Source organism: Peromyscus eremicus, chromosome 8a (genome assembly GCF_949786415.1).
Source record: "Peromyscus eremicus chromosome 8a, PerEre_H2_v1, whole genome shotgun sequence".
In the NCBI taxonomy this organism is placed as follows: Eukaryota; Metazoa; Chordata; class Mammalia; order Rodentia; family Cricetidae; genus Peromyscus; species Peromyscus eremicus.
In genome coordinates, this window is record NC_081423.1 from 97,722,124 (window position 1) to 97,745,664 (window position 23,541).

At 53.2% G+C, this 23,541-nt stretch overlaps 1 protein-coding gene across 1 annotated transcript in view; it reads left to right on the plus strand.

The window, feature by feature from the left end:
* The window catches only part of Llgl2 (LLGL scribble cell polarity complex component 2), a 37,685-nt gene extending 16,252 nt beyond the window's left edge, over positions 1–21,433 (plus strand). Inside the window, 24 exon segments of the mRNA XM_059272123.1 lie at positions 5,658–5,755; positions 7,551–7,632; positions 7,934–8,049; positions 8,445–8,603; positions 12,350–12,512; positions 12,600–12,732; positions 12,987–13,041; positions 13,629–13,783; positions 15,022–15,239; positions 15,314–15,381; positions 15,512–15,665; positions 15,754–15,858; positions 16,155–16,447; positions 16,549–16,783; positions 17,713–17,884; positions 18,584–18,700; positions 18,826–18,992; positions 19,391–19,655; positions 19,894–20,053; positions 20,236–20,264; positions 20,498–20,545; positions 20,749–20,791; positions 20,877–20,938; positions 21,129–21,433. Coding sequence (XP_059128106.1) covers positions 5,658–5,755; positions 7,551–7,632; positions 7,934–8,049; positions 8,445–8,603; positions 12,350–12,512; positions 12,600–12,732; positions 12,987–13,041; positions 13,629–13,783; positions 15,022–15,239; positions 15,314–15,381; positions 15,512–15,665; positions 15,754–15,858; positions 16,155–16,447; positions 16,549–16,783; positions 17,713–17,884; positions 18,584–18,700; positions 18,826–18,992; positions 19,391–19,655; positions 19,894–20,053; positions 20,236–20,264; positions 20,498–20,545; positions 20,749–20,791; positions 20,877–20,938; positions 21,129–21,136 — 3,105 coding nt within the window. The 3' untranslated portion in view covers positions 21,137–21,433.
* Positions 21,434–23,541: the final 2,108 nt, after the last annotated feature.

The window sequence follows — 23,541 nt, forward strand, 5'->3', positions numbered from 1 at the left end:
CTTCTCAGCCCCTGACAGACACTACAGGTTCCCCAAGGCCTTGTGTTAGAGGAGAGTTCTCCCCAGCTGACTGCAGGCTGAAGGCCACCAGCCTCTTACAATCTGACTTGGGCTAATGTTACAGTCTGGCGGCTCTTGTCTTCGCTCCCCTTTCCCTGCTCCGCAGCAAAAGAGCTCATTGTTCTCATCTCCCTTGGCAGAGGTCACCTGAGCCCAAGTATCAGGACAGGACAGGGGTTGGGGAGATGAGGGGGGAGCTGCCAAGCTGTGGTCCACCTCCTAGTTTGATCCTGAGCTGGAGTTCTCTGGGGTCTGGGAATCTCACACTTGCAGTCTCCCTGAGGCTGTCCCTGCTGCCCATGTGCTCTGGTACCCTGTGGGCGTCTCCTCTGAGAAAGACCATCTACACTCACCTTCCAGGGACCTAAACAAGGCTTGGCAGTTACCATTCATATAGAAGTTGATTCGGGGAATCCAAAGCTTGAAAGGTTAAAAAGAGTGTTGGATGGGAAGGGATGGGTTCCTCCCCTTACCTGGTTTCCCTAGGACACACCCTGGCTTTCTAGTGCCTCCCTTTTTCTTCTCTTGGCTCTGTCAGCCTTCCTGGCAAAACCACATCCTTCTTCCCTGTCCCAACTAGGGCTGTTGAACCCTCCACACACTCCTCCTAATGGGGTTCCCTGCGCTCGGGCCTGGGAGTTGCTACTCACTTGGGCCCTGTCCTGGGACAGTCCTGTGGAGTTTATGCCCCTTATTTTGCTTTTGAGGGAGCCTTGGCCCCTCAGTGCTGTCAGCTGGACAAGATGCCCTGGGGGATACTGCAGGACCCTAGCAGCCAGCCAGCCTGGGGACAGTTGCTCTCACACTGGGTGAGCAAACCACACACACACACACACACACACACACACACACACACTCTCACTGTATTCCCAAGATGTCTCATGTTCAGTCCAAGGACACCTTGCTCAGGGCATCATGGGTATAATCCCAGTGAGGCTTAGTGAGCCTGATGGACACCTGTTCTAGACTGACCTTTGGGAGAACAGGGAAAGGACATCAGGGAGGAGTGGTCATGTGTCCACCAGACTCCAAAGGAAGTGAGGAGTGAGTATGGATGACGGAGGAGGATGCCCAACCTTTGCAGCAGGAAGGATTCGAGCAAGACTGTAGGAGAAATGCTTAAGAGTTGATGGGATAGCCGGGTGGTGGCGCACACCTTCAATCCCAGCACTTGGGAGGCAGAGCCAGGCGGATCTCTGTGAGTTCGAGGCCAGCCTGGTATACACAGCGAGATATCCAGGACAGGCACCAAAACACGGAAACCCTGTCTCGAAAAACCAAAAAAAAAAAAAAAAAAAAAAAATGAGTTGATGGGATAACATGTAGCCTCAGAATCCAACACAAAGCTGCAGATCTGTTTTCCTTTGACTTTATTTCCCTGATGATAAGAATACAAAATAATCTAGGACGGTGTGTGGGTCCAGTAAGAATATAATAGGAACAGCCTGACAGTGGTGGTACACGCCTTTAATCCCAGCACTCAGGAGGCAGAGGCAGGTGGATCTCTGTGTGTTCCTGCCTTAGGAGTCCAAGGGCAGCCTCGGTTATACAGTAAATTCCAGGCCAGCCTGGGCTACATGAAACCTTGTCTAAAATAAAATAAAATAAAATAAAATAACAGGAAAAGAAAGAATGTACATTCAGTTTCACCACAGGGAAACATTTCAAGTGCCTTTGCTGAAATAACCTGAATTCCAAAAAGGCAGAACAGGGCTCTGCGGGCCAACCTCTCTCTCTCTCTCTGTCTCTCTCTCTCTCTCTCTCTCTCTCTCTCTCTCTCTCTCTCTCTTTTTCCTTAAGACAGGGTTTCTCTGTGCAGCCTGGCTGTTTTTGGAACTCACTCTTGCAGACGAGGCTGGCCTTGAACTCATCAAGATCCACCTGCATGCTGGGATTAAAGGCTAGAGCCAGGCATTTTCAAGTAGTTTATCTTACAACTGAGACATGTTAAGAAGTGCAAAATATACCAGAATTTAGACTTAGAATCAAACAAAATGGGGGTTGGAGGGATGCGTAGGTGCTCTTGCAGAGTACCTAGGTTCAATTCCAAGAACCCACGTGGCAGCTCACAACTGTCTCTAACTCCAGTTCCAGGGACAGTACATGCACAAGGTACACAGACACACATGCATACACACACACACACACACACACACACACACACACACACAAGCAACCACTCATACAAATAGCTGGGCAGTGGTGGTGGTGCACACCTTTAATTCCAGCACTCAGGAGGCAGAGGCAGGTGGATCTCTGTGAGTTCGAGGCCAGCCTGGTCTACATAGTAAGTTACAGGGTATATTTTGGGCATATTAAATAAAATTATTATCTAAATTAATATGATTATTTAACAGCAGAAATTTTAAATTATATACATGACTCCTATTATATTCTTTTTAAAGAGATAATTTATTTTTATTTCATGTGTATTTGTGTTTTGCCTGCATATGTGTCTGTGTGAAGATGTCAGATTGCCTGAAACTGGAGTTACAGACAGCTATAAGCTGCAATTCGGGTGCTGTGAACTGAACCTGGGTCTTCTAGAAGAGCAGCCAATGCTCTTAACCTGCTGAGCCATCTCTCCAGCCCAAAAGGGCTTTGGTTTTTTTTGTTGTTGTTGCTGTTTTTTGTTTTTTAAGACAAGGTTTCTCTGTGTAACAGCTCTGGCTGGCCTGGAACGCACAGAGATCCACCTGCCTCTGCCTCCTGAGTGCTGGGATTAAAGGCGTGTACCACCACTGTCAGGCTGTTCCTATTATATTCTTACTGGACCCACACACCGTCCTAGATTATTTTGTATTCTTATCATCAGGGAAATAAAGTCAAAGGAAAACAGATCTGCAGCTTTGTGTTGGATTCTGAGGCTACATGTTATCCCATCAACTCATTTTTTTTGTTGTTGTTTTTTTTGTTTTTCGAGACAGGGTTTCCGTGTTTTGGTGCCTGTCCTGGATATCTCGCTGTGTATACCAGGCTGGCCTCGAACTCACAGAGATGGGATTAAAGGCAAACTTTGGACTCTCCTGCCTTCACTTCCCCTGAGTGCTGGGATTGCGGTGTGACCTACTACGCAGTTTGAATGCCCGTTCATATGTTAAATTGATTGAAATAAAGGAAACTTTAAAGTTTAGCAGCTGCCACACTGCCAGTGAGCAAGGGGCACATTTGCTTCATGGCTACTATCTGGGGCAGCTCAAGGTGCGGGGCCTCCTATTGGGCCTCAAGCTCCTGAGGGCATTCCCCACCCCCACAGTCCTCCAAATTCCACATTCCAAAGGCTTTGGCCTAAGCTGCTGCCGCTGCTGGTGGTCATGGGGAAAACGCTAGTTTCTGGAACCTTCTCCAGGCCTCTGACTTCTCCAAGCTTCAGCCACCTGAGATCAGCCCCGGCCCAGCCGAGCCCTGCAAGAGCTTGTCCCACTCACACAACCAACCTGTGTGAGGTCTCTGCTCTCCTTTTTCTGGGAAATGTTTGCATTCCAGACACTCGGCTATCTACTCAAGGCTTTTCCAGGCTCCGCATTTTTCACATAGCTGAATGGGGACTGGGGCTGGCTGGGGGCCTCTGACTGGGTCCCCTCTGGGTTCCTGCATTCCTGGCTGACCATCCAGGTACAGCCCTTTACAAGGCAGACTGTGTTCCTGCCCCATCCACCCACCCATTCAGCCGCAGGGATCCCCCAAGGAGCCACTGGGCTGGACTGTGGGGAGGGGCAGCCCTTGAGTTTGCGCTGATCTGGTGCCTGCTGTCACCAGAGCTTATCTCTGTCCTGCTTGGAGGTCTGATAGGGCTGCTCAGGAAAGCCAGCCGCTCAGAGAGCTGGGGAGGCCGCCTCCGCACCCTTCTCCACACCACAGACGCTGATTTGGCTCAGAAGCTATGCGGCGACTTGTTGCCATTACTGTGCTTGGCTCTCAGTTCGCCAGAATCTGTGCCCCTTGGGGTAGGTAGCTGCTTGAGAAGCAGAGCCCCAGGTCTCCCAAGGAACTCTTTGTCCTTGTGTCTGGTGTCTTTACATTCACACCTTTCAATCTGTAGTTCCTTCACAGACATCCAGAGCTTCAGGCAAGGACGTGATCACCAATGTGGCTCACACTGCAGAAACCCTAGAGTGAGGCAGCAACCCCTCAGGAATATTCTCCAGACGTTTCCTGTCCATTTTAAAGCTTTTAACCATTGGGAGATTTCATGCAGATAAACAGCCTGAAAAGCTATGCCTGTGCATGAACACGTGTGGGAGTGTTGGTGCAATATGGTCCAGTCACATCTCTGTGGATTTTTCAAAAACTATGTATAACCATGTGTAGTGGCACACCCCTTTAATCCCAGAATTAGGGAGGCAGAGGCAGGTGGATCTCTGGCCAGCCTGGTCTACATAGTGAGTTCCAGGGCAACCACAGCTACATAAAATAGAGAGTCCTTGTCTCTCCCCACAAAAAAAAAAAAAAAAAAATTACATATATATGTAAATTTATATATGTGTGTGTATACACATATATAGTTATATGGTTATGTGCTCACATGTGGGTGCATTTGTGGAGATCAGAGGACAACTCTGTGTGTGTGTGTGTGTGTGTGTGTGTGTGTGTGTGTGTGTGTGTGTCTATTTTCGATACAGATTTCTCTCTGTCCCTGTCTGTTCTGGAATTCCCTTTGTAGACCAGGATGGCCTCAAACTCAGAGATCCACCCACTGGGATCAAAGGCGTATGCCACCACACCCAGCTCAGAGGACAACTTTGTTACTCAATTTTCTCCTTCCGCCTTTCTGCGGGTTCCAAGGATTGAATTCTGGTTTCAAGCCTTATGCAGCAAACACAGGAAAAGGCCACCAAGCCTGACCACTTGAGTTTTATCCGTAGGACCCACAAGATGGAAGGAAAGAAAGGACTTCCACGGGTTGTCTTCTGACCTCTGAATATGCACCATAACCCTTGGGCACCCACCCAGCTGCCCACATAGCCACACTAAATAAATAAACGAACAAATAATAAGTAAATGTATGTAGAGAACATTTAATGAAAAGGGAATGAACAAAAGCATGTGACTTGTAACAATACTCCAGAAGTTTCCTGTCTGGGAAGATGATTGAGGAAAACACTATGACAAAGCATCTTGGAGTCCAGAGCCTGGCAGGGATGCTGGGGTGTCCTCCAGCCACAGGGTGGGCCTGGAGCTGTGACATTTTGTTTTTTCTTTTTTTACATTTTCTTTACTAAGGAACTATTATTTCCATGAGTTCACCCCTTTCTACCTTCCAGCACCTCCCAGATTCTCAGGAAGGCTGGAGTGGGACCCAGAGTGCTCTTGGTAGGGGCACAAGTTCCTGGAGAGTGTCAGATGGCCTGGGTGTCATCAGAGACTGAACTTACAGGAGTGGCCATGTGGCTAGGGATATGTACTACAGAAATAAGTGAGTCCAGGGTTAACTCCAATATTATGTGTCTGGGAAGAGCTGAACAGATGCAGAGCTCCGAGCCCCTTTTCCTGCCCTTCTGATTGAGCTGTGGCTCTGTAGCCCAGCCCCAACTCTAGGGGGACAATTGAGCTGTGGCTCTGCAGCCCAGGCCCCTCCCACATGGCTCTCATTGCAGACGGTGGAGCATGGCTTCCCACACCAGCCCAGTGCCCTCGGTTATAGCCCTTCGCTGCACATCCTGGCCATTGGCACCCGCTCTGGAGCCATCAAGCTGTATCCTTTCCAGTGCCTGCTGCCACAGGGAGAGGCCAAGGTGGGGTCTGAGGCATGGGGTAGGTGAGATCTGGAGAGGGTCTGTCTTTCCCTGCTTAGTCTTGGGCAGTTGATCCAAAAGCAGAGTGAAGCTTAGCATGGTAAGCTATGTGTCCTTTTGGGGGGCATATTTTCTGTTCTCTGACTACTCAGGTTCCCCTCTTAGCTGGAGGTTTCAGGACTTGAGCAATACTTGTGGGGCCCTGTGTGGCTAGCACCTTGCCCAGAGGAGGCTTGGCCTAACTCCTTCTGCCTTGGAAGGGTATGGGCCTAGAGACCTGGCTTAGAGGGTAGGCTAAAGGCAGGAGGTCCCAAAGAAGTCTGTGCCCTATCACTGTGTAAGTAGGTGGCCCATAAGTTATGGAGGATGCCCCCCCCAATATGCCACTCAGGCTACAGTGGCAATGGGACTCATGAAAGAGTATCTCAAAGACAGGGGGCACATCCCCTCTAGGAAAGCCTGGGCTCCACTCCTTTTCTGCCCTCAACTCTATGCCCCTGCTAAAAGCAAGTTTCATGTGACCCATCTTGTCCCTGAGAATGGAGCTGACATCCATCCACTCAGGAACCTGCTCTGACGGTAGTGAGTGGAGGTGGGCAGTGCTTTTTTTTTTTTTTTTAGTTTTTCGAGACAGGGTTTCTCTGTGTAGCTTTGCACCTTTCCTGGAACTCACTCAGTAGACCAGGCTGGCCTCGAACTCACAGAGATCCGCCTGCCTCTGCCTCTCGAGTGCTGGGATTAAAGGTGTGCACCACCACTGCCCGGCTAACATTTTTAATTGTTTACCTTTCTCTATAAAAGGCTGGAGTAGACTGGCCCTGAGCTCTGTGTCCACAGGCGAAGGCAGAATGGCCTTAGGTGGGCAGTGGGGCCAGTACTTGGGCCGCCATACACATCCCTGAAAGGGGAATGGACATTGCTTGGCAGAGACGGGCCCTGCCTGACCTGTGACTAGACATTACCTAGTTGTGCAGTTTTTTGCCCACCACAGTGGGTGACTGGAATACAAGTGAATCCAGCCTGGGACAACTCCTCCAGCTAGCCTGGGATGAGCTAGTCCTAGACAGTGCCCCTCACTCCTGGTGTCTGACTACACCCTCTGCTAAGGGTCCTAGGGGAGGTGGGAGACAGGAGCCCACCTTGGGTAGCTGAGCTGGCACCTCCTCCCACGAAGTCGTTGTCCGTCCTGTCCCCATCCCCCCTCCTCCTCCCCCCCCCCCCACTCTGACCCAGCATGAGAGAGAGTACAGGTACCAGGTGGGCGGGGTTAGTGTATACACAGGAGGCCAGGGGCCCTGAGCCCTGCTGTAGTTCAGCTCTAGGCCAGCTTTCCTGCAGCTGGTTAATCATTACCAGGCAGGATCACATCCTGGTTACTAGTCCCTGGTGCCAAGACTCCGGGCAAGGCTGCCGGGCTGCCCCATGTTCTTGCAGGTGCCACCAGGTGACAGGTGATAGGCCTGTTGTTACAGCTCAAGTTGCAGGGGGGAGGGGAGGCATGACTGTTGCCAGGATAAGACTTCACCTTTCTGGGGAATTGCCCCTGACCTGTCCTGCTGGGGGAACGTCCCCAAGGTCAGATCACTGACTGAGTGCCCCTGGGGCAGGTCCACTGCCGTCTCCCGCATCCTGTGCCCCTGGACATGGCCACACAGGCGCTTGCCTGGCCGCACTCCTTGCCACCCAGGCTACAGAGCACTAGAGTTGGGGGGAGGGCTGGTGTCCAGCTTTCTGAGGTTTTCCTGAGCCTTCTAGATACGGTGCCCCTGGGGTAGAGTTCATGGGGCTTCACAAGGAGAACAATGCTGTGATGCAGATCCACTTCCTGCCTGGTCAGGTGAGCACCTGCTTAGGGAGGGGACTTGGAGAGGAGGGGCCTTCTTAACCTCCTATCTTCTGGAAGGGAGGGGTAGTATGGCAAGGTGGGGGTGGGGTGGGCCCTGGGTTTGCTGCTCATGAACAACTGGGGCTCCCTCCCTTTGTCCCCCTGGAGGCTCGAGGCCACCCTGAGAACCACAGAGGGGCTTGGTCCTGGACCTCCTTGAAAAGTCCACACAGGCTGGCCTGCCCAGGAAGCCAAGGCCGTGAAAAACGTTGGCTCTGTTCAGCCAGCAAGCTTCCGTCCCCACTCTCCCCAGTGTCAGCTGGTCACTCTGCTGGACGACAACAGCTTGCATCTCTGGAGCCTGAAGGTCAAGGGTGGGGTGTCAGAGCTGCAGGAAGAAGAGAGCTTCACGTTACGTGGTGCCCCAGGGTAAGGGCATGGTGGCCCCCTCCTTACCTTATTCTCCCCCAGTTCTAGGGTGGGCTCATCTCTTGAGAGTCCTGTTAATGATTGGCAATGCCTAACTGCCAATCTCATGCTCAGGTGCCCTTTCTAGACTGGGATGGGCTGTGCCCTTCCCATGCCCACACCCTTTTGTGCACCAGAGTGCCAGGTCTTTTTCTTGCCCCACAGCTCATGTGCTCTGCCACCTGTCTCCCGTCTTGGCAGAATGTCAACTGATCATTCGTTACAGTCGGGGATGCCCTAAAGCCCGTGGAGGCCCTCAGGGGCCTGTCTTCCCTAGACAAGGCCTTCCCCGGGAAGTCCTAGGGTCCCACCTGCCTACACCTCAGACAGCTCATCACCAGCTGTCCCTGTTGCAGGGCTGCCCCCAGCGCCACGCAGGTCACTGAGATCCTACCTCACTCCTCCCGAGAACTGCTCTACCTGGGCACCGAGAGTGGCAGTGTATTTGTGGTGCAGCTTCCGGGCTTCCGCACACTGGACGACAGGACCATCAGCTCAGAGGCCGTGCTGCGATGGTGAGCTGGCCCATGCCTCAAGAAGGCTCAATTTGTCATTTCTATCCAAGGAAGTCTAAGGGGCCTGGAAAAAAACCTCAACTTTCTGCCCACCCACCCCCCACCCCCCGGAATTGATTCTCTGTCAACCTGTGTCTGTTAACATCAGAGCAGAGAAAAGGGGGTGGTCTTAGAAGTAGTTTTGTCATATCATTTAAAGGTGAGAGAAGTGGCTGAGTGTGGTGGCCCATGCCTTTAATCCCAGCACTCAGGAGGCAGAGGTAGGCACATCTCTGAGTTTAAGGCCAGCCTGGTCTACACATAGCAAGTTCCAGGCCAGCCAGGGGCACACAGAGAAACCTTGTCTCAAACCAAAAAAAATGGGCGCCGGGCGGTGGTGGCGCACGCCTTTAATCCCAGCACTCGGGAGGCAGAGCCAGGCGGATCTCTGTGAGTTCGAGGCCAGCCTGGGCTACCAAGTGAGTTCCAGGAAAGGTGCAAAGCTACACAGAGAAACCCTGTCTCGAAAAACCTAAACCAAAAAAAAAAAAAAAAAAAAAAAAATGGGCTGAAGCAATGGCTCAGGAATTAAGAGCACTGGATGATCTTCCAGAGGACCCAGGTTCCATCTCCAGTGCCCACATGGTGACTTACAACCTTGTCTGTATGTAACTCCAGTCCCAGGGGATCTGACACTGGCCTTTTCTGGCCTCTGGGGGCACTGTATACATGTGGTGCACAAACATACATGAAAGCCAAACACCCACACATAAAAGAATAATAATAATAATAATAGGTAAGGCCCAAAATAATGGTGTGTCAGCAGCTCCTCAGTCCAGTGTCCTTTGCACGGGGGACCACGAACCTCAAAGCCCTGAGGACTGTGTAGTGAGGGAGCTGAGTTGACACCCGAGGTTTGGGGCACTCTGCTGTGGCCGAGAAGCCTGGAAGTCTGTTAAAGACACTTCAGAGGCTTGCTGCTTGATAACAGGACCTAGCAGAGAGGAATTCAGAGCAGTGCTGGGGATGCAGAGGGGACAGGGTTCTGGAAGGGCAATCGAGTTAGACAAGAGCTTGCTGGGCCAATCTGACAACCGTGGAATATGCTACACTTCCAAGGTAGGTGGCCAGTGTGCCAGGACTCAGCCCTAGAGGCCCCGACCAGGCTCAGGACACAGACAGCTGGCTCTCCTGGTTTCCACGTGGGGATGAAGCAGGACCCATCTGTCCAGCGGTGGCAGTGCTGGCTAGGGAGGATTCCTGTGTGGGGTGGGGACCTTCTGACTCCAACCCCTGTTCTTTCCCTCCTGACAGGGCAGGGCAGGACTAGACTAGGGCAACATGCCTGAGGTCAGAGCACAGCAGTTTGTGAGGTGACAGGTGGGATGTCTGGTGCCTAGCCTAAGCCAGGTCTATGGGCGGGACATTAGGAGGACCAACTCCTGTGCAAGCGGCCCCATCAGGGCCAGCCTTGGCTCTCCCCCATGGTGAGCTGGCTGAGGCTATCAGGGAGAGCCAGAGTGCCTGAGACTCCCTCTTACGTTCTAAGTCTGTGTTCACCTTTTACTCAAGACACTTACATAAGTTTTTATTTTGGGGGGAGAGTTGAGATATGGGGTCTCCTCACATAGCCCAGGCTGGCCCCAAACATGTTCTATATCTAAGGATGGTGTCTAGATCTTCTCTCCCCACTTCCTGAGTGCTAGGATTACAGGTGCCAGCCATGGTGCCCAGGTTTTTCAGTGGTTCACCCCTTAAATCTGGTGATATCACATTTAACAAGGTCTCCATCCGAAGAGGTGGATACTACAAAAGACAGGCTCTTTATTATCATTGTAGAGTGGTGTGTGTGTGTGTGTGTGTGTGTGTGTGTGTGTGTGTGTGTGTTGGTATGTACTGGAGATCAAGTCCAAGGCCTCAGGCACGCTGGGAAAGTGCTCTACTGCTGAGCTGCCCCACCCATGGTGCTGTTTTTAATGGCATAAGATTGGAAACCATCTAATTGCCCAGCAGCTTTCATTCCTATGATGGTATTGTTTATGTTCATTACTAAGGTCTTAGCCAGCCTGGCAGTGATGGCCCACGCACTCAGGAGGCAGAGCCAGGCGGATCTCTGGGTTCAAGGACAGCCAGGACTACACAGAGCAACCCTGTCTCAAACTCCACCCCCGAAAAAAAGGGAAAACAAAACTCGGTGTAGTAGTGCGTGTGTAACCACAGAGCTGGAGATGTGGGGACCTGGGGGTCCTGAGGTCTCACTTTCCAGCCTGTGTAGCCGAGCCAGAAAGTCCAGGTTCAATAAGATCCTGTCTCAAAAACTGGGTGGAGAATGATTGAGGAAAACCGTCAATGTCAACTTCTGGCCTCCACATGGGCATCCTCCCCACACGTCACACACACATGACCACGTACGCACACACACACCATACGCACAACAGCAGCACAAAAGGGCCATCATGACGGCTTGGCAGGTAAAGTTTAACACTGGCCACTCCAACCTGACGGCCTCTGTTCGATCCCCGGGACCCAGGTAAAAGTAGGAGAGAACTGACTTCAAAAGATTGCCTTCCAGGGCTGGAGAGATGGCTCAGCGGTTAAGAGCACTGACTGCTCTTCCAGAGGACCCGGGTTCAATTCCTAGTACCCACATAGCAGCTCACAACTGTCTGTGACTCTAGTTCCAGGGGATCCAACACCGTCACACAGACATACATGAAGGCAAAATCACCAATGCTCATAAAATAAAAATAACTAATTAATATATATATATATAAAGATTGTCTTCTGACCACACATGTGCATGCCATGGTTTGTGCATGCCCATATTCACAAACATACATCATGCACACACCCATTATAAATAAAATAAATAAAAAAAATAAGCAAGGGGCTGGAGAGATCGTTAAGAGTACTGGCTGCTCTTGCAGAGGACCCAGGTTCAGTTTCCAGCGTCCACAGGGTGGCTCACAACCATCCATAACTCCAGTTCTAGGGGATCTGATACCCTCTTCTGACCTCTGTGGATACTGAACATACATGGTCTACTCATACACATAAAATAAATACTTCTAATAAAATAGAATTTCAAAAAGATATTTAAAATAAGCCCATTTAATTGTCCCACAACTTAAATCCCTGTAAATGTTACTTGTATTCATTAAAAATGTCTTTGAGGCTAGACAGATGGCTCCATGGTTAAGCACCTGCTCTTGCAGAGGACCAGACTTCAGTTCCCAGCACCCACATTGGGTGACTCACAACCACCTTAACTCCAGTTCCCAAGGGATCTGCTGCCTCAGGCCTCCATTGGCACCAGCACTCATGTGCACATCCCTACACACATGCATACACATGTATACATAATTAAAAACAATAAGAAATGATCTTTTTAGTGGGGTGGGTTGAGACGGGGGTCTCTCTATGCAGCCCTGACTGTCCCAGACCTGCTAAATAGACCACAGTGGTCTCGAACTAACAGAGATCCATCTGCCTCTGCTTATTACAAACATGCACCACCACACTCAGCAGACTTTTATTCTATCTGTGAAGATTTGAGTCTCATGTGACCCAGACTAGCTTCAACTACTATACACTTGATCTTGAACACCTGCCCCCTGAGTTTTTGTGTGTGTGTTTTTAAGTACATGAATACCATGCCTTGTTCTGCACGACCCTCACGATGATGGGGCTGGCCCCACCATCCTCCTAGGCTAGCATGTGGGGTACCCACTGTTGCGTGGGCTCATGGCACTCACTCCCTTGCCTAGGCTGCCGGAGGAGGCCCGCCACCGGCGAGTGTTCGAGATGGTGGAAGCTCTGCAGGAGCACCCTCGTGACCCCAACCAAATCCTCATCGGCTACAGCCGAGGCCTTGTTGTCATCTGGGACCTTCAGGGCAGTCGTGTGCTTTACCATTTCCTCAGCAGCCAGGTAGGTGGTGGCTGGGAGAGTGGCTCTCCCAGGCCCCTTGTAGACTGCTGTCCTGATCACTGCCTAATCTCTTCCTCTCCTCCAAAGCAACTGGAGAATGTCAGCTGGCAGAGGGATGGCTGCCTGATTGTCACCTGCCACTCCGACGGCAGCCACTGCCAGTGGCCCGTGTCCAGTGACATCCAGAACCCAGATCCTCTGCGCAGTTCCATACCTTACGGTCAGTGCTTCTGCCTGAGAAGCACCTCTGTCTTTCCTGGGCTCAGGGGTAGGCTGCCCAGCTCCTAGAGGCAGAATCTGGGCCCCGAGAGGTTCAGGGCTTGGTCCAAAGCCACACAGCTGGTTTTCTGGTTCCCACTGTGGCTGTCAGGAAAGTGCATAGAGGAAGCCTCCTGATTACAGGTTCACTCGTGGTTAGAGTAAGGGATCTAAACTTTGTGGGAGACCCACTCAAGCTGTCCCCTTTCCTTTTAGGTCCCTTTCCTTGCAAGGCTATAACCAAAATCTTCTGGCTTACCACCAGGCAAGGGTGAGTGCCGATGCCTTCCTTGTCCTTCCCACTTTGTGCAGCTGCCCTGGAAAGACCCCTGGGCTCCTGCCTGGGGAGTCAGCGCCTAGGGAGGACTTCTGGGGTCTCCATCCCGGGGAAGCACGGGTAGGGTAGGCTGTCAGATTTATCATTCCACCTCTCGGTGGGTAGTTCTTGCAAAGTCCATTCCCATCTCTTCCTTCAGCCTTCTCTGAAGATGCTACCAGCCAGAGTTCCGTGCTCTTGTGGCCACAGCCCCGTTTCCTCAGAGGAACTGTATATAGTGAGGCCTGGTCTGGGAACAGTTTAGTAGGCCACTGTAGAAGACTAGGGATGATTCCTAGCCCAGGTGCCCCACCTCACCCCAAGTTCTCCTAGACTGTTGCACTTGGGAAGAGATGGGCATCTACTCTGCCCCCTCCAGCCATCCTGGAGACTGGCTTCCCTTCGGGCTCCGGGGTCCCCCAGCCTCTGCCACAAAGGCTGGCCACTGCCCTGTATGCTCCATCAGGTCTCAGCTGCCAACTCGGCTTGTGGCTGTCGGGAGTTATACAGAGCCTCAGCCCACCTTTCTCCTGTGCCTGCAGGTTACCCTTCACCATCTTCCAGGGCGGTATGCCACGTGCCAGTTACGGGGACCGCCACTGCATCTCAGTGGTCCACAACGGGCAGCAGACAGCCTTCGACTTCACCTCCCGGGTCATTGACTTCACTGTCCTCACAGAGGCCGACCCTACAGCTGGTAGGCGAGCATCAGGAGTCGGGGTTCTGGGCAGTTGAGAAAATGAGGATGGGTGCTGGGTAGACGCTCCCAAATCTGCCGCCATTCCGGGTCTCTTGGCCTTATGACCCCTTCTTAGTGTCACCAAGGCCAGTGACACCTGTGAATCCTGCTCTCTCCCTCCCTGCCATTCTCCCAGGTGGAGACCCAGTCTGGAATGCCACCTTGCCAGGCTACAGCTCTTACCTGTCTCAAGCTCTCTTTAAGGGATTTGGCCCAACTCGGGCAGATCCGCATTGCTGGATTTATGCCCGTCCAACTTGGCAAGAGGGTCCTGGCTTAGTTGTAGTGAGGTCTGGGTGGGGTAGTAGGTGGCCGTGTGGGGCCACCCCTGAGTCAGCCTCATAAATAGGGGAACTGACAAGATCAGCAAGGGCTGGTGTAGAAACAGGGAGGAGGCCTGGGAACTGTCAAGGAGAGGAGGGCAGGCCTCCTTTGCCAGTGACCATGACTTCCCCAGCCGAGGTCCGCAGGGGTCGGAGCCGGGGCTGCTCCAGTCACCCCTGGTCCTCCCTCACCAGGGAGACCGCAGGCCTGTGTCTCCTTCTCAGCCTCTCCTCCTTCCTCCCGATCTGTTGCTTAGAGCTGCTCCCTCCTCTCACGTCTACCTTGAGAGGCAGTCCACAGGTTGAAGCCTGGGGCCACTCTATGGGGACACACACACACACTTGGTGACTTGCCTTCTGCCCCTGCTTTGGGCCTACAGGGCAAACTGAGGTGCTGTGGCAGAGAAAACACTTACCATCCCTCCCTTGACAGATCAGGTCATCAGTCAAGGTCAAACATTAGCATTGCCCCAGCCAGCACTTCTAGCCGCTCCCATGCCTGACTGAGTTCTTGTTTGTTTGGTTTTCGGGGGCGCTGGTCACTGGGGCAGCCATGCAGAGAGGCCTTGATTGTGGCGCCTCTGCTTGTAGCTCTTTTTTTCTCTGTGTAGCCCTGGCTGTCCTGGAACTCGCTCTGTAGACCAGGCTGGCCTCGAACTCAGAGATCCACCTGCCTCTGCCTCTGCCTCTGCCTCCTGAATGTTGGGATTAAAGGCGCGTGCCGCCACCACTTGGCCTGCTTGTAGCTCTTATTTTCCACAAGACAAGCACTATAGATTGATGGGTCCAGCTCCTGGCCTGGAGCTCTTTCTGCGGGCCAGATGGGGCTGGCTGCCTCTTCAAGCTAACCGTGACTGTTTGCCTGTTCTCCAGCCTTTGATGACCCGTACGCCCTGGTGGTGCTAGCGGAGGAGGAGCTGGTGGTGATCGACCTGCAGACAGCGGGCTGGCCACCCGTGCAGCTGCCCTACCTAGCCTCCCTGCACTGTTCTGCTATCACCTGCTCCCACCACGTCTCTAACATCCCCCTGAAGCTATGGGAGCGCGTCATTGCTGCGGGCAGCCGCCAGAACTTGCCCTTCTCCACCATGGTGGGTCCAGCCCCAGCCCCACGCCCACTCCTGACTTGGGCCCAGGTTCTATTGGACTTCCTGATCTCTTCCAGGAGTGGCCCATCGATGGTGGCACCAACCTGGCCCCGCCTCCACCCCAGAGGGACCTGCTGCTCACGGGGTAGGTGACTTGAATGGCTACTTTTCCCTTTGCCAAGGAGGACATGGTGGGTAGGAACAAAGCCCTGGGTTGTGCATTCCAGACCCCAGGCACCCTGGCTGACATAGCCCTCACCAGGCTCTGCCCGCAGGCATGAGGATGGCACAGTGCGGTTCTGGGATGCCTCGGGTGTCTGCTTACGGCTGCTATACAAACTCAGCACCGTGAGAGTGTTCCTCACAGACACAGACCTCAACGAGAACCTCAGTACCCAGGGTGAGGAGGAGTGGCCCCCACTCCGCAAGGTGAGGCCAGGAGCCTGGGAACCAGGGGTGTGGGGAACCAAGCTAGGACAGGCCCATGACCACTCACAGGCTCTCCCTCCCTTGGCAGGTGGGCTCTTTTGATCCCTACAGTGATGATCCTCGGCTGGGCATCCAGAAGATTTTCCTCTGTAAATACAGTGGCTACCTGGCTGTGGCGGGCACGGCAGGGCAGGTAGCAGGCTGGGCAGGGTGGGGGTTGAGGGCACAGTGGTTGGGTGACTTTGCACATCAGGAACAGGAACCCCTATCCGGCAGCAACATCTGGAGCACACCTGCAGCTTTTCCCAGCAGGTGCAGGATGCTTGGTTCCCCTAGGGAGTGGCCCCCAGAAGTGACTTACGCTCCCCCTCCAGAAATGAGAACTGGGGCTGGAGTCAGGCAGAGGACTTCAGCTTGGTTTCTAAGGCCTTTGCCGTGCTGTGGTGCCCGGGCCCTGCTGAACCCTCTGCCACTCCACCCCCACCCCAGGTGCTGGTGCTGGAGCTGAATGATGAGGCGGCAGAGCATGCTGTGGAGCAGGTGGAGGCTGACCTGCTGCAGGACCAGGAGGGTTACCGCTGGAAGGGGCACGAGCGCCTGGCCGCCCGCCCAGGGCCCGTGAGCTTTGAGCCAGGCTTCCAGCCCTTTGTACTGGTACAGTGCCAGCCCCCAGCTGTGGTCACCTCCTTGGCTCTGCACTCGGAGTGGCGGCTTGTAGCCTTCGGCACCAGTCATGGCTTCGGCCTCTTTGATCATCAGCGGCGGCGGCAGGTCTTTGTCAAGTGAGCGGGGCATGTGGGGCTGGAGATTGGGACTGGGACGTTGTGAGGACCTTGGGGCCCTGTAGTGTTGATGGCCTGACCTGACATCCCCCTCTTTCAAGGTGCACACTGCACCCCAGTGACCAGCTGGCCTTGGAGGGCCCCCTGTCTCGAGTAAAGTCCCTCAAGAAGTCTCTACGTCAATCCTTCCGTCGAATGCGCCGCAGCAGAGTATCTGGCCATAAACGGCGGCCGGGTGGCTACACAGGAGAGGTGAGGCCCAAGGCTCAGAGCAGCCATCTACAGGACCCCAGCTCTCTCCCCGGGCTCTAAGCACAGGATCTGAATCCAGAGCAAGTAGGTTCCCTGCCCACTAACCAAGTGGCTGCTGGTACGCCTCAGCTTCCCCACATCCAAAGAGCCACAGCTGTGATGCTGACCTTATAGACAAGTCCTAGTAAATATTCATGATTCTTGTTGTAGTCAGGGTTACTGTTGCTGTGATGAAACACCATAGTCAAAAGCTACTTGGGGAGGAAAGGGTTTATTGGGCTTACACTTCCACATCACTGTTCATCATTGAAGGAAGTCAGGACAGGAACTCAAACAGGGCAGGAACCAGGAGGCAGGAGCTGATGCAGAGGCCGTGGAGGGGTTCTACTTACTGGCTTGTTCCCCATGGCTTGCTCAGCCTACTTTCTTATAGAATCCAGGACCACCAGCCCAGGGATGGTGCCATCCACAGTGGGCTGGGCTCTCCCCCATCAATCACTAATTAAGAAAATGTCCAGGGCTGGAGAGATGGCTCAGAGGTTAAGAGCACCGGCTCCTCTTCCAGAGGTCCTGAGTTCAATTCCCAGCAACCACATGGTGGCTTACAACCATCTGTAATGAGATCTGGTGCCCTCTTTTGGCCTGCAGGCATACATGCAGACAGAACCCTGTATACATAATAAATAGATCTAAAAAAAAATGTCCTACAGGCTTGCCTGGGACCAATCTTACGGAGGCATTTTCTCAGCTGGGTTCCCTCCTCTCAGATGACTCTAACTTGTGTCAAGTTGACGTAAAATTAGCCAGCACAATTGTCTTATTTTTCTGTCCCTTTCTACCCATGAAATGCTGAGAAGTCAGGCAAGTTCTCCTCAGGGAACCTCTTAGTTGGACAAAGTCATCTTGGGCCCAAGCAGTCAGGTGGTTGGCTTGGCTATGGCCAGCCCTTCCCTGGAAGGATTAGCATTGAGCAAGTCAGTGCCTGAGGAGCAGAGACGAGAGCCCACCCTCAGTCCCAGCCCAACTTCCTGCAGGCGCAGGCTGTGAGCACCAAGGCGGAACGGACAGGCCTGCAGAACATGGAGTTGGCCCCGGTGCAGCGCAAGATCGAGGCCCGCTCTGCAGAGGACTCTTTCACTGGCTTCGTCCGGACCCTCTACTTTGCTGATACCTACGTGAGGGACAGTGAGTAGCCAGCCTGAGGTTAGGGGTGTAGACACATCGTGTTGGGAGACACCCGTAGCATGAGGGCCTGGATCAGTGGACTCTGGCATGAGGAAATGAGTAGGTGGGTACTCCCGGTGTGAAAGCGTATAGGTAGTGCTGCGGGCCTGGGACGCTCAGGGGGCTAGTCTGTTGGTGCAGACAGAAACCAGAGCCAACATCAGCTTCCTTCCCCTCTCCTCCCGGACTTGACAGTCAGCTGCCTGGTCTGAGAGCCTTGCTCCGCTGCTCTCTAAAAGCATGGCCTTAGACACATCACCTAACCTTTCTGGCCCTCAGCCTCCTCTCACGTAAAACGGGGCTCCTATCTTCTGCCTCCATAGGGGGTGGGGTGGCATGGTTCCTGTTGCCACCCAGTAGGCATGTGGAAGTGTTTATCCCTAGCTGATTCTTCCCTGCTGGATGTGAGTGGCCACTGCTGTATCCCTACAAGGGCAGAGCTGTCCTGGGCTCAATCTCATCTGTGTGGGGAGCCCTGTGAGACTGTGGGAGTGCTTTCCCAGGAGGCATGTCTGTTTTACAGAGGAGGGAAACTTGAGGAAGCTTGCCAGCTTGACTTGAGGGTTTCAGTAGCAGGGCTTGGGGTGGAAGCCGAGGTTGCCAGCCCTCCTCGGCTCCCAGAGCCCTGGGTTAGGTACCCAAGCCCTTATTTTTTGGCAGGCTCCCGCCACTGCCCTTCACTGTGGGCTGGCACCAATGGAGGTACCATCTATGCCTTTTCCCTGCGTGTGCCTCCTGCAGAGCGAAGAATGGATGAGCCAGTCCGGGCTGAGCAGGGTGAGCGGTGAACGGGGAAACCCAGGGGGCCTGACCAACTTGGGTTGGTGGGTGTGGTGTCACCAAGCCCACCCGTCTTAGCCCTGTCCCCAAACTGCTGCCTCCCCAACCTGCCTCCCTTGTAGCCAAGGAGATCCAGCTGATGCATCGTGCGCCTGTGGTGGGCATCCTGGTGCTTGACGGACACAGTGTGCCCCTTCCCGAGCCCCTGGAAGTGGCCCATGACCTGTCCAAGAGCCCGGACATGCAAGGCAGCCACCAGTTGCTTGTGGTGTCAGAGGAACAGTTCAAGGTGCCACATGGCAGGGTCCCCGGATGCCCCTGAACACAAATAGTGATAGTGGACTAAGGTTCTCATTTGGAGTTGGAGTATGTTCTTCAGGGTCACAGGAAAGAAGGGGGGCAAGAGGGGGTGGTCTTGTGTGTGTCAGCCTTAGACCTAAAGGGTCACCCTGGGACAGGACCTGAGTCTGTGGGAGGCGCAGAATGCCCAAACTAGATGTCAGGGGGCCTTGCATCCTCCTGGCCCAAGATCTGCATCTGAGAGCTGAGGGGCATTAAGACCCAGATGAGCTTGTTGTCCACCGTGAGGTGTCTGCTAAAGGACAAGGTCCCAATGGTCGTATGGATGGGAGAACCACAGTCCGGCGGCTATGGTGTGACTCATGCCCCTCTGCCATGTGTGCCCAGGTATTCACACTGCCCAAGGTGAGTGCCAAGATGAAGCTGAAGCTGACGGCCCTGGAGGGCTCACGGGTACGAAGAGTGGGTGTGGCTCACTTTGGCAGCTGCAGGGCTGAGGACTACGGGGAGCACCACCTGGCGGTGCTCACCAACTCGGGCGACATCCAGGTGGTCTCCATGCCCCTGCTCAAGCCTCAGGCGCGATACAGCTGCATCCGAAAGGAGGACGTCAGTGGAATTGCCTCCTGTGTCTTCACCAAATATGGCCAAGGTGTGCAGGCCTGGGCTGGGGCCTCGGTGAGCAGGGTGGGGCTGCTCAGAGGGTCTCTCAGGCACTGTCGGGGGAGAGAGGCAGGAGCAGCTCAGATGTGGGGCTCTGCCTGCCCTGAGTGAAGAACATCAAGGAAGGAGGCTCTGTCCCCATCCCCCTGGGAGGGAGGCCCTGCCACAGCCACAGGACCCAGGAGCCCTGGGCTGGCTTTACTCAAGGCTTCTCTGCCTCTCCACAGGTTTCTACCTGATATCACCCTCAGAGTTTGAGCGCTTTTCTCTCTCCACCAAGTGGCTGGTTGAGCCCCGGTGTTTGGTGGATTCAACCAACACCAAGAACCACAGCCGCCCGAGTAACGGCAACAGCACGGGCCCCAAAAGGACCTCGGGCCAAGTCAGGTGAGGATGAGGGCCCAGAGGCCTTTCCACGGCCTTGCTCTTTCTGTGGCATCTGCCAGCTGCCAGTGCAGACCCCTCTCCTGCTCAGACCTGGTCAGGCAGGTTGGCCTCACCCATTCCTCACGGGAGCAGAATTTTCAGAGCCTAGTAGTCCCCAGCTCTCACTGTCTGCCCCTCCACAGGAACTCAAGAAGCCAAAGTGATGGGGAAGGTAAGACAGGCCTCTGGCTGCTACATGGGGCACACCTGGGACACAGCTGGCTAGACTGGAGTAAAGGGAGTCAGGGGGCTGAGGGTGAGCGAGAGGGAAGTGTTTAGACCGACCGGGAGCGGAAGGAACAGTTTCCTGCATCTGGGGTCTCAGCACTCACTCCCTTAACCCCTGTAAGAAGAGGGCTGGGCAGAGGGCCCAGGACAGGCCCCCCTGACCACTCTGCCTTCCAGAGAAGAAGCCTGGCCCCGTGATGGAGCACGCTCTGCTCAGTGACGAGTGTGAGTCGGTGTGGGGGTTGGTGAGGCTCACGTGACAGAGGGGAAGCATGTCTTGGGGTACAGGGCAATCTTAGAAGGCCAGAGGAAGCCAGGCGTGGGCTTTCTGTGGGCCAGGGCACAAGCCAGTCTGGCACCTCATTGGTGAAAGAGACAGTGTCTGGCCTTATCCCTGCAGGCCTCACTGGGTCTCTCCTACCCAGCAGGGGTCCTAAACGAAATCCAGAGCACGCTGGAAGGGGACCGGGGGTAAGTCACTACAGTGCTGGGAGAATGTGGGGATGTGGAGGATGAGGCTACCATGAATGGTGATTTCCCGTCTTTGCCACCTCAGGAGCTATAGCAATTGGCGTTCTCAGCGCATGGCTGTGGGACGCAGCCTCAGCAATGGGGAAGGTAGGCTGTGGCCTCCAGGGGAGGGGAAGGTCTGCTGCCCAGGGAGGGACAGGAAGAAGAGCCCTAATCGCCACCCTGCCTGGGCTCAACAGGAAATCACCGATGGCATTGGGGCTCAGGGTGGGTGACTATGGCACCCCGTCCTGCCCAGGATGGTCCTGACCTACTGCCTCCCCATGTCCTTCCACAGCAGAGTGAACGGGACAGCATCCAGGCTGTAAGATGAACACACACTACTGAGGGCCTTTCCAGCCCGAGCCCGGCCAGGGTCTGCCCTGGTCACCACCCTGTTGCTGCTCCTGACCTCAGGAGAGGAGAGCCCCCACCCCAGGCGGCCCCTCCTGGGCCCTGTCTGTCTTGTTCTTTTGTCAATGTTGCACAGTTTTTATTCTCCACCCCCCCTTTTGTAGTGGGTTGGGTTTTAAATTATAAATTTTAACTGCCTCTGAGTAAAACAGAATTTTTAATAAACACCTTGTTATGTCTTCACTGGAACAGCCTGAGGACAAGTTTTTCAGTGCTTTAAGTCCATCTCCAGCTCAGAGATGCTCAGAGAACCTCCTCTTTAAGTATTTGAATCACCAAATGTTGCTAAAATGCCTTCCAGTGGTGGTGGTGGGGAGGGCAAACAGCATCCGTCCCTCCTTCTAAGGTCCCAATAACAGAGGCATGATCTGCCAAAGTCCACCCTGGCCTACTAATGAATTACTGGGCTTCCTTACAGAGCACAGGTGAGGGGTTACCTACAGAAGTGTGGGTGCCCCTCACCCCATAGGCCACCCCTAAAAAGCCTTTACCCAGTAAGGATGAGAGCTTCCCTGTAGCAATAGACGCCACTCTAGTGGGGACCCTGGAGTGGTTCCTCTCCCAGGCCAATTAAGGCAGAGTTGGTTGGTGTAGAGGCAATTGGATACTTGGGCAAGAATTTAATGCCCCACTCAGCCCTTTATATGGGATGTAAACTGCAGGCAAGCCCAGCTGGGATGTGTTGTGGGAATTTTGATCGTACTGTGACACTCCAAGCCTCCTTGCATCAGGGGTGAAACTAGAGACTAGTTGACTGGAATTGGCCGTAGAGAAGCCAGCAGTTTGGATAGAGAAGACACACAGGAAGAAAAGGGCAGGGACTTGAGTATGGCGCTTCCTTTTAGTTTTGGGACCAGTGAAGAGACACGTCTCTTGCTGTTTCTCCAGCCAAAAAGGAAGGTCAGCCAGTTGCTTCTCAGCTTCTCTGATCTAACAGATTTTCACCTCCACCTCCACATATGACTTCCAAGTCTTTGTTGGTAAATAAAATGAGACTTAGTTTAAACCTACATATCACAGCCCTGGACCTTCCTCGGTTGCGGGACTGAAAGGCCCTCCAGGCCATGGCCTGAGTGGCCAGCAGAGCGTTGACTGTGGGGCTCTGGGGCTACAGACGATAATTAAAATGTCAGTAGATTCATGTACAGACGCTAAGCTGACAGAAAAACATCAGGGATGCTGCTTTGCAAGGAGGTGCAACTGAATGCCCCAGATGGTTGTCGCCCATCCCGGACGATAGTCACTACTCTAAACCATGCTTATATCTGAACATTCTCCTTGGGAGGGTCCAGGCAGAATGTCTTGTCCTGGGTGAGACTTTCAAGTAAAAGAACATGGGGGCTAAAGTGGATCAAAGACCTCAACATAAATCCAGTTACACTGAACTTGATAGAAGAGAAAGTAGGAAATACTCTTGAACGCATGGACACAGGAGATCACTTCCTAAATATAACACCAGCAGCACAGACACTGAGCGCAACAATTGATAAATGGGACCTCTTGAAACTGAGAAGCTTTTGTAGGGCAAAAGACACAGTCAATAAGACAAAAAGACAGCCTACAGAATGGGAAAAGATCTTCACCAAGCCCACATCTGACAGAGGACTGATCTCCAAAGTATATAAAGAACTCAAGAAACTAGACATCAAAATACTGAACAATTAAAAAATGGGCTAAAGCCAGGCGGTGGTGGCGCACGCCTCTAATCCCAGCACTCGGGAGGCAGAGCCAGGCGGATCTCTGTGAGTTCGAGGCCAGCCTGGGCTACCAAGTGAGTTCCAGGAAAGGTGCAAAGCTACACAGAGAAACCCTATCTCGGAAAAAAAAAAAAAAAAAAAAAAAAAAAAAAAAAAAAATGGGCTAAAGAGCTAAACAGAGAATTCTCAAAAGAAGAATCTCAAATGGCTGAAAGACATTTAAGGAAATGCTCAACATCCTTAATCATCAGAGAAATGCAAATCAAAATGACTCTGAGATACCACCTTATACCTGTCAGAATGGCTATGATCAAAAACACTAATGACAGTCTATGTTGGAGAGGATGCGGAGCAAAGGGAACGCTCCTCCACTGTTGGTGGGAGTGCAAACTTGTACAACCACTGTGGAAATCAGTGTGGTGGTTTCTCAGAAAATTGGGAATCGATCTACCTCAACACCCAGCCATACCACTCTTGGGCATATACCCAAGGAATGCTCAATCATACCACAAAGTTACATGCTCAACTATGTTCATAGCAGCATCATTCATAATAGCCAGAACCTGGAAACAACCAAGATGCCCGTCAACTGAAGAATGG